This window comes from Lynx canadensis, chromosome B4 (genome assembly GCF_007474595.2).
Source record: "Lynx canadensis isolate LIC74 chromosome B4, mLynCan4.pri.v2, whole genome shotgun sequence".
NCBI lineage: Eukaryota > Metazoa > Chordata > Mammalia > Carnivora > Felidae > Lynx > Lynx canadensis.
The window spans coordinates 36,466,398-36,478,812 of NC_044309.1; the positions used below are offsets into that span (position 1 = coordinate 36,466,398).

Consider the following 12,415-nt stretch of genomic DNA (forward strand, 5'->3'; position numbering starts at 1 on the left):
AGGATTATTTACATTTCTTTTTAAGGATGAGGGGAAACTAGTACATGTTTTATGTTTGGGAGAATCTGTGGAGAGGAACAGAATGGAAATAAAGAGAAGGAGAACTTAACCTATGGGGCAGGGGTTTAAAAACTGATAAGAAGGAAGTAAAAGAGAAAAGGAAAATTTAGCCTTTGAAAAGAGCTGGGCCATTAGTTCCACAGAAACAAAAGGAAGGTCAATATCAGTGAAAATATAAACTCCAAACTGTGGATACCCTAAAGGTCTATGTACTTGGCAAAGGAGAGGTGGTCCTCTGTTAATAGAGAAGGAAGAGGATAGTGTAAATCTGACTGACAAAGTCAGATCAATATAGGGGTGGTTCAGTTGGTTAAGCGTCCAACTTTGGCTCAGGTCATGATCCCACAGTTGGTAGGTTCAAGCCCTGTGTGGGGGTCTGTGCTGACAGTTCAGAACCTGGAGTCTGCTTTGGATTCTGTGTCTCCCTCTCTCTCTGCCCCTCCCCCACTCCACTCTGTGTGTGTGTGCGTGTGTGTGTGTGTGTATGTGTGTGTCTCAAAAACAAATAAGCATTAAAAATTTTTTAAATTATATCAGTATAAATAATTATGAAAGAAGGGTTTGTTTTTTTAATGTATTTACAACCCATACAAATTACTTTATTCTTAAATGAGTCAAAGGTAAGTAGGGGACTTTTTCAGAAATATCATTTAGGTCATCAATTTAAACACTGAGAAGAAATACCAGGGAGTAGAAATGGGAAAGAGAATCTTTTTCCTAAAAAGCTTCAACACATATTTTACCTAGAGCAGAAATTTAGCGCCTGAAAAGATAAGTGGAGTCTTAACAAAAATATCATTACAGAAGAAGTATCATGTTTTCTCATTTTCTACACATATATAACTTTGCATAGGGATTCTACTTTGCACTTTCTATTAACAGTGGTATGAGTCAATAAGGAACGGTATAGTGTTTTAAAGAACCTGAAATATATCACATCATGCTATCATATCCTGGATCAAACAGGACTCCACAAAAAACGCAAAAAGGAGTAATCATAATAGCTCTATATATTGATTGTTTACCCTGTACCTTCTAAGCGCTGTTCATATGAACTCATTCAATGTTTACAACAACCCTTTAGATAATTATCCCAAATTTATAGATGAAAAAACTACAGATGAGAAACCTAAAAAAATTCAAGTTATCTAGGGCTCTATAGGCTCACACTCTTAATTCCTATGGTAGAGAGCACAGAATACATAAAGCGCTGAGGCCAAAATGAGATCTGGCTTCAAATATAAATTCCATTATTTATTCACTGGTTGAGCCTACAGAAATCATGTTCCCTAATCTTAGTTCCTCATCAGAATGATAATCTGTGCTGTTAACTTCTCTTCATAATAAAGATGGACAAATTACTTAATGAGCTTGGTCGCCCCTTGTGTTATTCACCTAAAGAGTGGAAATAATCAATCTCCCTACATACTTGTTGGGAAGATCAATGGAAATAAAATATGTAAAGGTCTACCACAGTGCCTCTGGCACATATAAACAGAACTAGGGGTGGCTGTTTATATTCTCATTTATTCTACCATTCAGCAGAATCACAAAACAAAACCAAATTTAAAGGGTGTATAAGTTTGTGTATATAAAATAATTTCAAGTTTCTTCTAAAAACCCACAGACTACAGCACTTTCTCTCCAATATTCACGCTACATTTTATGTCTCTGATGAAATTTTAATGACATTAAAACCATTTTTCTTCTCATTCCCCTTGTGGCTCCTTTCATCTTCATTTTGCTCTCAGTCAAAACATGCTCAGTCCGATTCTTGATTTCTGACTACCTTTTGAAGCACAGAACTTTGAACCTACTCTTCATCTATATCTTATGCACTCATAACTAGATTTCTAGACATGTCTTTCCTGCAGTAGTAAGTGCTGTCATTTCAGTTCTTTATTAGAGTTCAAGATAAAGATAAGAGCATGGTATGCTAACATTGTTTTAGTACAAGCATACTGACCTTGAAGTGAGACTGAAGAAAACAGCAAATCCAGGAAGAAAATGTGAAAGAGAAAGTTAGAAAGAATTATTAATAAGGACAATATTCAGGAAATGATGTTATTCATAGACACAGACAAAACATAAAGCACAGGATTAGAGGAGGGAAAGGTATAACACACATTCTGCACAGGCATTAAAAATTAGTAATTTCAAATTTATAACGCTCAACAAGTGTGTTTTCATATTAGATTACACCATTGTACCTTAATGTAAGTTTCAAAGAAAAAATTTAGTCTAAAATTTACCATTTCTTGGAGCAGGGGAAAAAAACAAACACGAAGAAAAAGAAGAGAAGGTCAGCAGCTCCCCTTTTCATTTAAGTAGCAAAGTGTGATCTCACAACTTAAATCATCTTAATTTTATACATATCCACCTTATAACTGACTACTCCTTTACCCACCCCACTCCATTTCTTGGATCCAGGTTATCTATAACAAAAGCAGAAAAAAAATCAATAATTTCATTCTGTAGAATACAGAATTCTAGTTTATTTCACTAGTGGAAGTGAATTGTTCCCAAATGTGAAAACAGTAACAATTTTTTCCTAATTAGAACTTAATTATTTTCTCATTCTGAATCTACCTAAACCCACCTCAAATGGTGCAATCTAAAAGCAATAATGAACAAGAATACACAGCTTTATAAATATCAATCTGTTTCTAATGCTGCTCAGCAGTTAGAGATGCGAAGTTGCCATGCTTAATATTACTATACAGCATGTAGCCCTGGTGGTTCATTATTGCTTTTTTATAATAACAGGCAGTTTTCCCTTTCTAAAAATTAATCAATTTCACTGAAGTTAGTCTTATCCTCCAAATACTCAGACATCGAATGGCCAGTGCCATCCAGATTGTCTTCAGGATCTAAATTTTACTTATTAAGAATCTAAAACAAAAGGTTTATTTCTTGAATGCAAGCACCATTTCAATTTGTACTTTGTTTTCTAATGTTTCAATACTTAAAACCAGGGATTTTAAAAGTCACTATGAAAATGGTGAAAGGTAAGCATGACAAGATTTATTATTCCCATTATGTGAGATAAAGAGAAATGAAAAACAGAGAATAAAAATGACTTCCTCACAATCACACAGTGGGTAAGTGGCAGATCCAGGATAAAAATGTAGTCTGCTGACATCTCCCTGGGCATATTTACATGTTCTGTGAGACTTACAGATTCCTAAAGGAAATGTATAAAACAAATCCATGGATCTTTGGCATATATAAAACAGTAGAGAATGCAGATAATGTTCAAAGGCAAAAAAAAAAAAAATAGACCATTCTCTAAATGATTGTTTCCAATTACCTTTTCTATTTTGTTGGTTATGACACAATAAATTAGAATAATTTTACATTAACAATGACATTAAGTGAAATTTTCTATAGTTGCAAGGCTTTAAATAAGACTTGGGTAAATCCATGGGGGAAAAAATTAAGCTTAGTCCTTTCAACAATGAGCAACTTCTTACCCATTTTATTGTTCATGAGTCATACATAGTTCCTTTTGGCATCAAACTATATAGCTCTAGGAAAATTAATTTTGAAGGAAAAATGTGCATTAGAATAATTGTATATAATTCTAATATTTGTACTTTTAAGTAAAAACTTAAGGTAACTACTAAACAAAAATTCCTATCAAGATTGTAGTAACCAATGATGAGGTGCTGTGCCCACAAGAAACTTTGGGAAGATGACATAATAGAACTATGTAACGCTGTGTAATTTATTCTTCTTTTAAATGAAATCAGTGAAATTCATCAAGGAGAAAGAAGAAAGAAACAAGCAGCTTCCTCAGAAAGCAAGCTGAAGCAAGCAGGATCAGATAAAGAACCAGTCATCTTCAGTTACAATATTCTTAGTATCTTTCTTTCCCTTTTTCTTTTTTTTTTTTTTAAACAGTCCATTCTCCCTCAAGCAAGAACACACAACCCCCAAAGCAGCAGTAGTCATTTCTCTTCTGTTCAAACTACAGGAAGACCATATGCTCTGACACTGAACTTCATGGGTCAAAGGTACATAACCATGAATTTAAAAGTAAGGAAATTCTTGGGGCGCCTGGGTGGCGCAGTCGGTTAAGCGTCCGACTTCAGCCAGGTCACGATCTCGCGGTCCGTGAGTTCGAGCCCCGCATCAGGCTCTGGGCTGATGGCTCAGAGCCTGGAGCCTGTTTCCGATTCTGTGTCTCCGTCTCTCTCTGCCCCTCCCCCGTTCATGCTCTGTCTCTCTCTGTCCCCAAAAAAATAAATAAACGTTCAAAAAAAAAAAAAAATTTAAAAGTAAGGAAATTCTTCCCTAAGGAACCATTTTCCTCATGAATCATATGCTAGTTTATGCCAAAGCTATATATAGCTTAATATTAATTTCTATACAGAAGATCTCTGAAGACATTAAACTGAGTATCAATTTAGCATTTCTTTACCAAAAAAATTTTACAAATATGAAGACTAAATATGTGGGTAATCGTTGTTAGATTATATTGTACATTTTTCCAAAGACAAGGTCCAAAACATTTTTAGGTTGACCTACATAAATAAAAAGGAAGTAGGTAAAACAGTCAAATATCTAATTATGATAGTAAATGTATTCATTTGGCTGTACACACATTTAAAATGGGGTACAAGGGGCGCCTGGGTGGTGCAGTCGGTTAAGCGTCCGACTTCAGCCAGGTCACGATCTCGCGGTGCGTGAGTTCGAGCCCCGCGTCGGGCTCTGGGCTGATGGCTCAGAGCCTGGAGCCTGTTTCCCATTCTGTGTCTCCCTCTCTCTCTGCCCCTCCCCCATTCATGCTCTGTCTCTCTCTGTCCCAAAAATAAATAAACGTTGAAAAAAAAAAATTAAAATGGGGTACAAAAGAAAGTAAATTTGGAAATACTTTCTTTCACTCCCACGTTCTCTGAAACAATTTTATTTCCTCTTTGCATGCATCTTCAGTATCAATTCAACAAAGACAGAAGATGTGCCATTACTTTATGTATCACTCAGAAAGAAAAAATTATACCAATTAAATTATGCCATGCCATTATTTATACATGTATCTCAGATTCAGAGAGGTTAAAATGTAAAAAATGAAAGTTATAGTTGGTATTTCATTATGAAAAAAGAGGAAGGAGGTTATCTATATTTCTATGTAACATACAGACCAAAAAATAATCCCCTGGATTATACTAAATTATATAAAAATATTTTATAGATATGAATTTACTTATATTCTTACAGAAGGAAAAGTATATGCACAATTGTAAACACATTACAAACATACAGAAAAAAATGAATAAAATAATATTTGCAATATAACTAACAAGTGATAAGGGACAAAAACATCCATCTGTTTGATTGATGAATGGTCTGAATATACAGGTGATAGATTAAAAAGGGAAGAAATGTGGGATGATCAGATAGTGAAATGAGAAAGGAGCTCTGTCTTTAAGTATTAACATATATATTGATTAGACCCTCAATAATGTATAGTCACAGGAAAACATGATAGACACTATAAGAATGGCACACATAAAGGAAAGAGAAACTACTATCTCAGAGAGGTCAGTATAGCTGGCTTTCTTTTCCAAAAAGATAACAGTTAAAAGAGGTCAGATTCCCACAAAAGAATATGAAAAGAGAACATTTTAGTCAAAGAGAAAAGAATAAAAGCAGTAAACAAAAATGGACTCATCTAATTTTGAGGTCCATTTTTTCTGAAAAATGAAATAATTCTACTAAGACTACCAAACCAAAAATTGAAAATAATCATCCTGTGAACTAGTTCACATTTGTCAACATATGTTAGAATATTTATAAAAAATAAAAACAACTCCATTTTCATAACATAAAATTTCAGACACTAGTAATCTTTAAAATCAAATCAAAAACTCAAAAGGCCAAATCCTTGAGCCATGAGATTTAAGCCTAGCAACTACCTTCCCTAATTTCTCCAAATACTAACAGAAAAGTTCTTTCTCTTACACATACACACATGCAAATAACACCCCAGATTATATCTCACTCTTGGAAGGATAGGAAAACAACCCCCTTCTTTCTGTTCAAGCTCAGCTCAGTACATTGACCTTAATCTACCAAAGTGCAGATTTACCTCGCTTACTAAAATGAGACTGAGTTACTACTTTAGCAGCTCAGACAGCTAATTCAGGGGCTGATTACCTTGAGCCTAAATTCTGAGCAAAGCGAGAACACAACATCAGGGATAGGGGGACAAAATCAGTTAAAGTAACTCCAAATATTTGACTAGATCATATTCCACTTTTTAAATAAAGCCAATTGTTAATGAATCAGAATTTAATTCCCTTGGAAATAACATTATATATGTAGTTTAGGTTTTCTTGCTAGCCCATAAAATTTAAGCTTAGTCATGATGCAAAAGCCTAAAACTAGTAGTTCTAGATGAGGTCTAAAAAAAGATGGTTACCAAAGAAAATACAATTAACCATCAAAAAGTAAAGAAAACTAGAAGCCTCTGGGTGGCTCACTCGGCTAAGCATCTTGATTTAAGCTCAGGTCATGATCTCACGTTTGTGGGATTGCACCTGTGTCAGACTCCACACTGGGCATGGAAGCTACTTAAGATTTTCTCTCTCCTCCTCCCTTTGCCGCTCCCCCAAGTGCTCTCACACTCTCTCATTCGCTCTCTCTCAAAAAAAAAAGTAAAAAAATGAAGTTTCCTCCATTATAATTACTTATATAACTGGACTGATAATGTGTGTGTGTGTGTGTATACATGAATGAATGAAAGAATGAATGAATGAATAACAAAACTTGTCTCTGATTCTCTTGCTTTCTTAGAACAGTAGCAGTAGTAGTATCCTGGCTTTCTTTGTTTCATGTCTCTACCTACACAGAGTTCTAGGGTCTGAAATTAAAAGTCCAGGATCCAAAATTATCTACTGGTCTTCACACCAAACAACCTCTCAGCCATTATCACTCAATATGGATCTTAAAAATTAAAAGACCACACTTAAGAGTACAAAGTTCAACAAGAAGTCCCTTGTCTATGATAATCCTATATCCAAGGGTACATATTAACTGAGTAGGTTAGGGAGCATGTGCATAGCTCAGTCAATTGAGGGTCCAACTTTGGCTCAGGTCATAATCTCGTGGTCCATGAGTTCGAGCTGACAGCTCAAAGCCTGGAGATTGCTTCACATTCTGTGTCTCCCTCTCTCTCTGACTCTCCCACACTCATGCTCTGTCTCTCTCTCTGTAAAAAAAAAAATTTTTTAATTTAACTGAGTATGTTGAGTATTACCTCGCAGGACAGTTTAACCAAACCTCAAACTGAAACCTTATCACTGAAATTTCCAGCTACTACATAAGCCATGGAAAGATGCCTGTGCTAGCATCATCACAAAGGAAAAGACAACAGCTGTTCTTTGTTGGGAGTCTTAGTTTTCTGGGGCCAGAAGTATCTCTTTAATGAGTCTAGACTGACAGAAGGGCTAACAGTCAGACATGTGACTGACACCTGTTGGCACCTGGGAAAAAGCAACCCACATGCCAGTTCCAAAGTACCTGTCCTCTAAAGACAGCATCCCAGCACATGGGAAAAGCCTTTGGCCTCAGCAAGATCATCAAGTGAATAGCCTCTGAATCATCTAGTTGTCTCTGTCTTCCCCTTCTAGAAGGTAAGCTCATTAATAAAAACTTGAACACAGAGAGAAGGGGGGAGGAGGAAGGAGAAAGAGAAGAGAGAAAGGAAGGGAGGGAGGGACGAGGAGGAGAAAAAAAGAAAAAGACTTTGGAATTCTTAGGTACAACTCTATTACCACCAACATGCTTATGTGATACAGGACCAGTCATTTCATCTGTCTGCACCTCAGCTTCCTTATCCATATTTTTAAAATCTATATAAGAACCCTTTCCAAAAACAAAACAGTCATGAGACAGAAGGGGCAGCAAAAATTAACAAATGCAACTATTAAACAAATTACATTAAAATTTTGGGGACATCTTTCTTAGAAAAATAAGATCTACCTGACACATACCAAAAGAAGACCTATAAGGCTTGCAGAGTTCCTATAGGAATTCTCCACCCACAATATATGCCAGTTTGCTTTTTAATGTTTTTACTAAAGTAAAGAAAAAGAACTGATCATTGAATACAAATGAGGTAAGAGTAATGCCCACATTTCAAAGGAAATAAGGCCATTTCTGTCACAATAAAAATTTGTTTTGGGGGCACCTGGGTGGCTCAGTTGATTAAGCATACGACTTTGGCTCAGGTCATGATCTCACAGTTCATGATTTCAAGCCCTGCAGCAGACTCTGTGCTGTCAGAATCCTCTGTCTCTCTCTCTCTCTCTCTCTCTCTCTGCCCCTTCCCTGCCAGCATGCACACACATGCACGCACTCCCTCTCTCTGCCCCTTCCCTGCTAGCATGCACACACATGCGCGCGCTCTCTCTCTCTCTCAAAAATTAATACAAGTTAAAGCTGGGAGGAGCCAAGATGGAGGAACAGCATGGAAGTTGTTTTTGCATCTTGCGTCCATGAAATACAGCCAGATCAACACTAAACCATCCTGCACACCTAGAAAACTGATTTGAGGATTAACACAACAATCTACACAACCTGAACCACAGAACTCAGCAGGTACGCAGCACAGAGAGGTGAACTAGAGGAGAGAGAAGCCACGGAGGGCAGGGAGCTGTTTTTGCTTGCGGAGAGAGGACAGACAGGGGGAGAGTACCGGAAAAGCACCCCCTCCAAAAGCAGCCGGAGAGAAAGTGGAAAGTGGAAACAGCCACAGGGACTGAACTAAAAAGGGAGAAAGGAGAAAGGAGAGGGTTTAAATTCCACTAAGACTCTATAAATGGGGGTTGGGGGGCGGCACAGAGTCTGAAACTCCGCAGCTCGATACCTGGCGGTGCTCTGGTGGGAAGGGCAAATCCCCAAGAGAGTGAGGTCTGGGGCTCCTTGGGCCATATGGGGAGAGGCAATTCCCCTGCTGGAAGGACATTTGGTAGAGGCGGTGTGGCCCACCCACAGGCAAAGGTGCCAGCAGACCCCAGACAACAACCACATTCACTGGTGCTGGAACAAGGTCATTAAGGGTGAAGCCTGGTGCCAGATGTGTGTTGAGATTTTCCATAATCCCTGAAACGCTGCTGCTACACGATCACGTGAACATTTTCTGGGGCGGGCTGGCACGCAACCACAGTCTCTGGGCATCGGCACCAGCACAGTCCTGTGAATATTCCTGGGTGCGACCGGCACCCAGCCATTGCTTGGTGAGACCCTCCCCCAGAAGGTCTGAGGGGGACAAAGCCACAGTCCCTCAGAAGTGAGGGGTTAGGAAACACAGCTGAATGTGAGATAAAACTCAGGAGGGAGGTGCCACCTGGCAACCTGACAGCTTGATCACCAACAGTGTAAAAGCAGGGTGTGGACAGAAGCCAAAGACAAAGGACAAGTGCATGATTGCTGAGCCGGGAAAACAGAGTTCCAATACTAGAGACTGGGTAGCTGGGTGACATTTTTCACCCCTCCCATGAATGCACATACACACCTACAAGCACCACAACAATCCACCCCAGTAAGCTAAGCAGTGCCATCTAGTGGAGAACGGAGCCATTACACTAAGCCTGGCCCAACTGGGCCAACCTGGCACTTCAGGAACATCACAAGTCTCTCCGCCTGCTTAGTTTATGGACTATAAATTGCTTTACAGTTTGTCTTCTAGGGGAAAACAAAGTAAATTCAATCGTATTTCAGTCTGTTCGCTCGTCCATCTATTCAATTTTCTTTTTTTGTCCCTCTTTTTCATTTCTTTTCTTTTTCTTGAATATAGAAAGAGAAAAAGTTTATTTTTATTTTCAATTTTTATTAAAAATATTTTTTGTTAATTTTTTCTACTATATTTTATACTTTTAGTAAATTTTTCAAATTCCATTCTACTTCCATCATTTCATTTTATTCTATTTCATTGTATTCATTTTTTCAAATTTTCAAAGGTTTTCCTTTTTTTCCTTTTTTTTTTTTTCCTTTTTTTACCTTTTTTCTCTATCAAGCTCCTTTTCAACAACCAGACCAAAACACACCTAGGATCTAGCATCATTTATTTGATTTGTGTGTGTGGTGTGTGTGTGTGTTGTTTTTAATTTTTTAATTTTTTAATTTTAATTTTTTTTACCTTATTAATTCCTTTTCTCCCGTCAAAATGATGAAACAAAGGAATTCACCCCAAAAGAAAGAGCAGGAAGAAACGACAGCCAGGGACTTAACGATACAAGGAAGATGGATACAAGGAAGATGACTGAACCAGAATTTAGAATCACAATAATAAAAATACTAGATGGGGTCGAAAATAGATTAGAATCCCTCTCTGTGGAGATAAAAGAAGTAAAAGCTAGTCAGGATGAAATAAAAAAATGCTATAACTGAGCTGCAATCTTGAATGGATGCCACAGCAGCAAGGATGGATGAGGCAGAACAGCAAATCAGTGATATAAAGGACAAAATTATGGAGAATAATGAAGCAGAAAAAAAAAAGAGGGAGACTGAGGCAAAAGAGCACAATTTAAGAATTACAGAAATCAGTGACTCTTTAAAAAGAAAGAACATCAGAATCATAGGGGTCCCAGAAGATGAAGAGAGAGAAAAAGTGATAGAAGGGTTATATGAGCAAATCACAGCAGAAAACTTTCCTAACCTGGGGAAAGAAAGACACAGACATCAAAATCCAGGAAGCACAGAGGACTCCCATTAGATTAAAAAAAACCTGACCATCAACAAGGCATATCATAGTCAAATTCACAAAATACTCAGGCAAGGAAAGAATCATGAAAGCAGCAAGGGAAAAACAGTCCTTAACATACAAGGGAAGACAGGTAAGGTTTGCAGCAGACCTATCCACAGAATCTTCGCAGGCCAGAAAGGAGTGGCAAGATATATTCAATGTGCTGAATCAGAAAAATATGCAGCCAAGAATTCTTTATCCAGCATAGCTGTCATTCAAAATAGGAGAGATTAAAAGTTTCCCAACAAAAATTAAAGAAGTTTGTGACCACTAAACCAGCCCTGCAAGAAATTTTAAGGACTCCTCTCTGAGGGGAGAAAAAAAAAAAAAAAAAAAAAAAAAAAAAAAAAGATCAAAGCAACAGCAAAGACTAGAAAGGACCAGAGAACACCACCAAAAACTCCAACTCTACAAGAAACATAATGGCAATAAATTCATATGTTTCAGTACTTGCTCTAAACATCAATGGACTAAATGCTCCAATCAAAAGACATAGGATAACAGAATGGACAAGAAAACAAGATCCATCTATATGCTGTTTACAAGCAACCCACTTGAGACCTAAAGACACCTTCAGACTGAAAGTAAGAGGATGGAGAATCATCTGTCATGTTAATGGTCAACAAAAGAAAGGTGGAGTAGCCATACTTATATCAGACAAGCTAGACTTTAAAATAAAGACTGTAACAAGAGATGAAGAAGGGCATTATATCATAATTAAGGGATCTATCCATCAAGAAGACCTAACAATTGTAAACATTTGTGCTGCAAATGTGGAGGCACCCAAATATATAAACCAGTTAATCACAAACATAAAGAAACTCATTGATAATACCATAATAGTAGGGAACTTCAACACCTTACAGCAATGAACAGATCATCTAAACAGAAAATCCACAGGGAAACAATGGCTTTGAATAACACACTGGAACAGATGGACTTAACAGATATATTCAGAACTTTTCATCCTAAAGCAGCATTCTTCTCCAGTGAACATGAAATATTCTCCAGAATAGATCACATACTGGGACACAAATCAGCATTCAACAAGTACAAAAAGATCAAGACAATACCATGCATATTTTCAGACCACAATGCTGTGAAATTTGAAATCAACCACAAGAAAAAATTTGGAAAGATAACAAATACTTGGAGGCTAAAGAACATCCTACTAAAGAATGAATGGGCTGACCAAGAAGTTAAAGAGGAAATTAAAAAGTACATGGAAGTCAATGAAAATGATAACACCACAGCCCAAAACCTCTGGGACACAGCAAAGGCAGTCATAAGAAGGAAGTATATAGCAATCCAGGCCTTCCTAAAGAAGGAAGAAAGGTCTCGGATACACAACCTAACCTTACACCTTAAAGAGCTAGAAAAATAGCAAATAAAACCCAAAGCAGCACAATCTGGGAAATAATAAAGATTATAGCAGAAATCAATGCTATCAAAACTAAAAAAAAAAAATAAAATAATAGAAAAGATCAATGATGGGGCGCCTGGGTGGCGCAGTCGGTTAAGCGTCCGACTTCAGCCAGGTCACGATCTCGCGGTCCGCGAGTTCGAGCCCCGCGTCGGGCTCTGGGCTGATGGCTCAGAGCCTGG

At 37.4% G+C, this 12,415-nt stretch overlaps 1 protein-coding gene across 11 annotated transcripts in view; it reads right to left on the reverse strand.

Annotated features, from left to right (window-relative positions):
• ERC1 (ELKS/RAB6-interacting/CAST family member 1) overlaps positions 1–12,415 on the reverse strand; it is a 517,187-nt gene that overhangs the window by 303,867 nt on the left and 200,905 nt on the right. For 8 of the 11 annotated variants that reach the window (XM_032593893.1, XM_030321379.2, XM_030321382.1 and 5 more), the window contains one exon: positions 2,027–2,038. The exons of the other annotated variants lie outside the window; for them this stretch is intronic. In XM_032593893.1, coding sequence (XP_032449784.1) covers positions 2,027–2,038 — 12 coding nt within the window. The remainder of the gene's footprint in view (positions 1–2,026; positions 2,039–12,415) is intronic. 11 annotated transcript variants of the gene reach the window in all.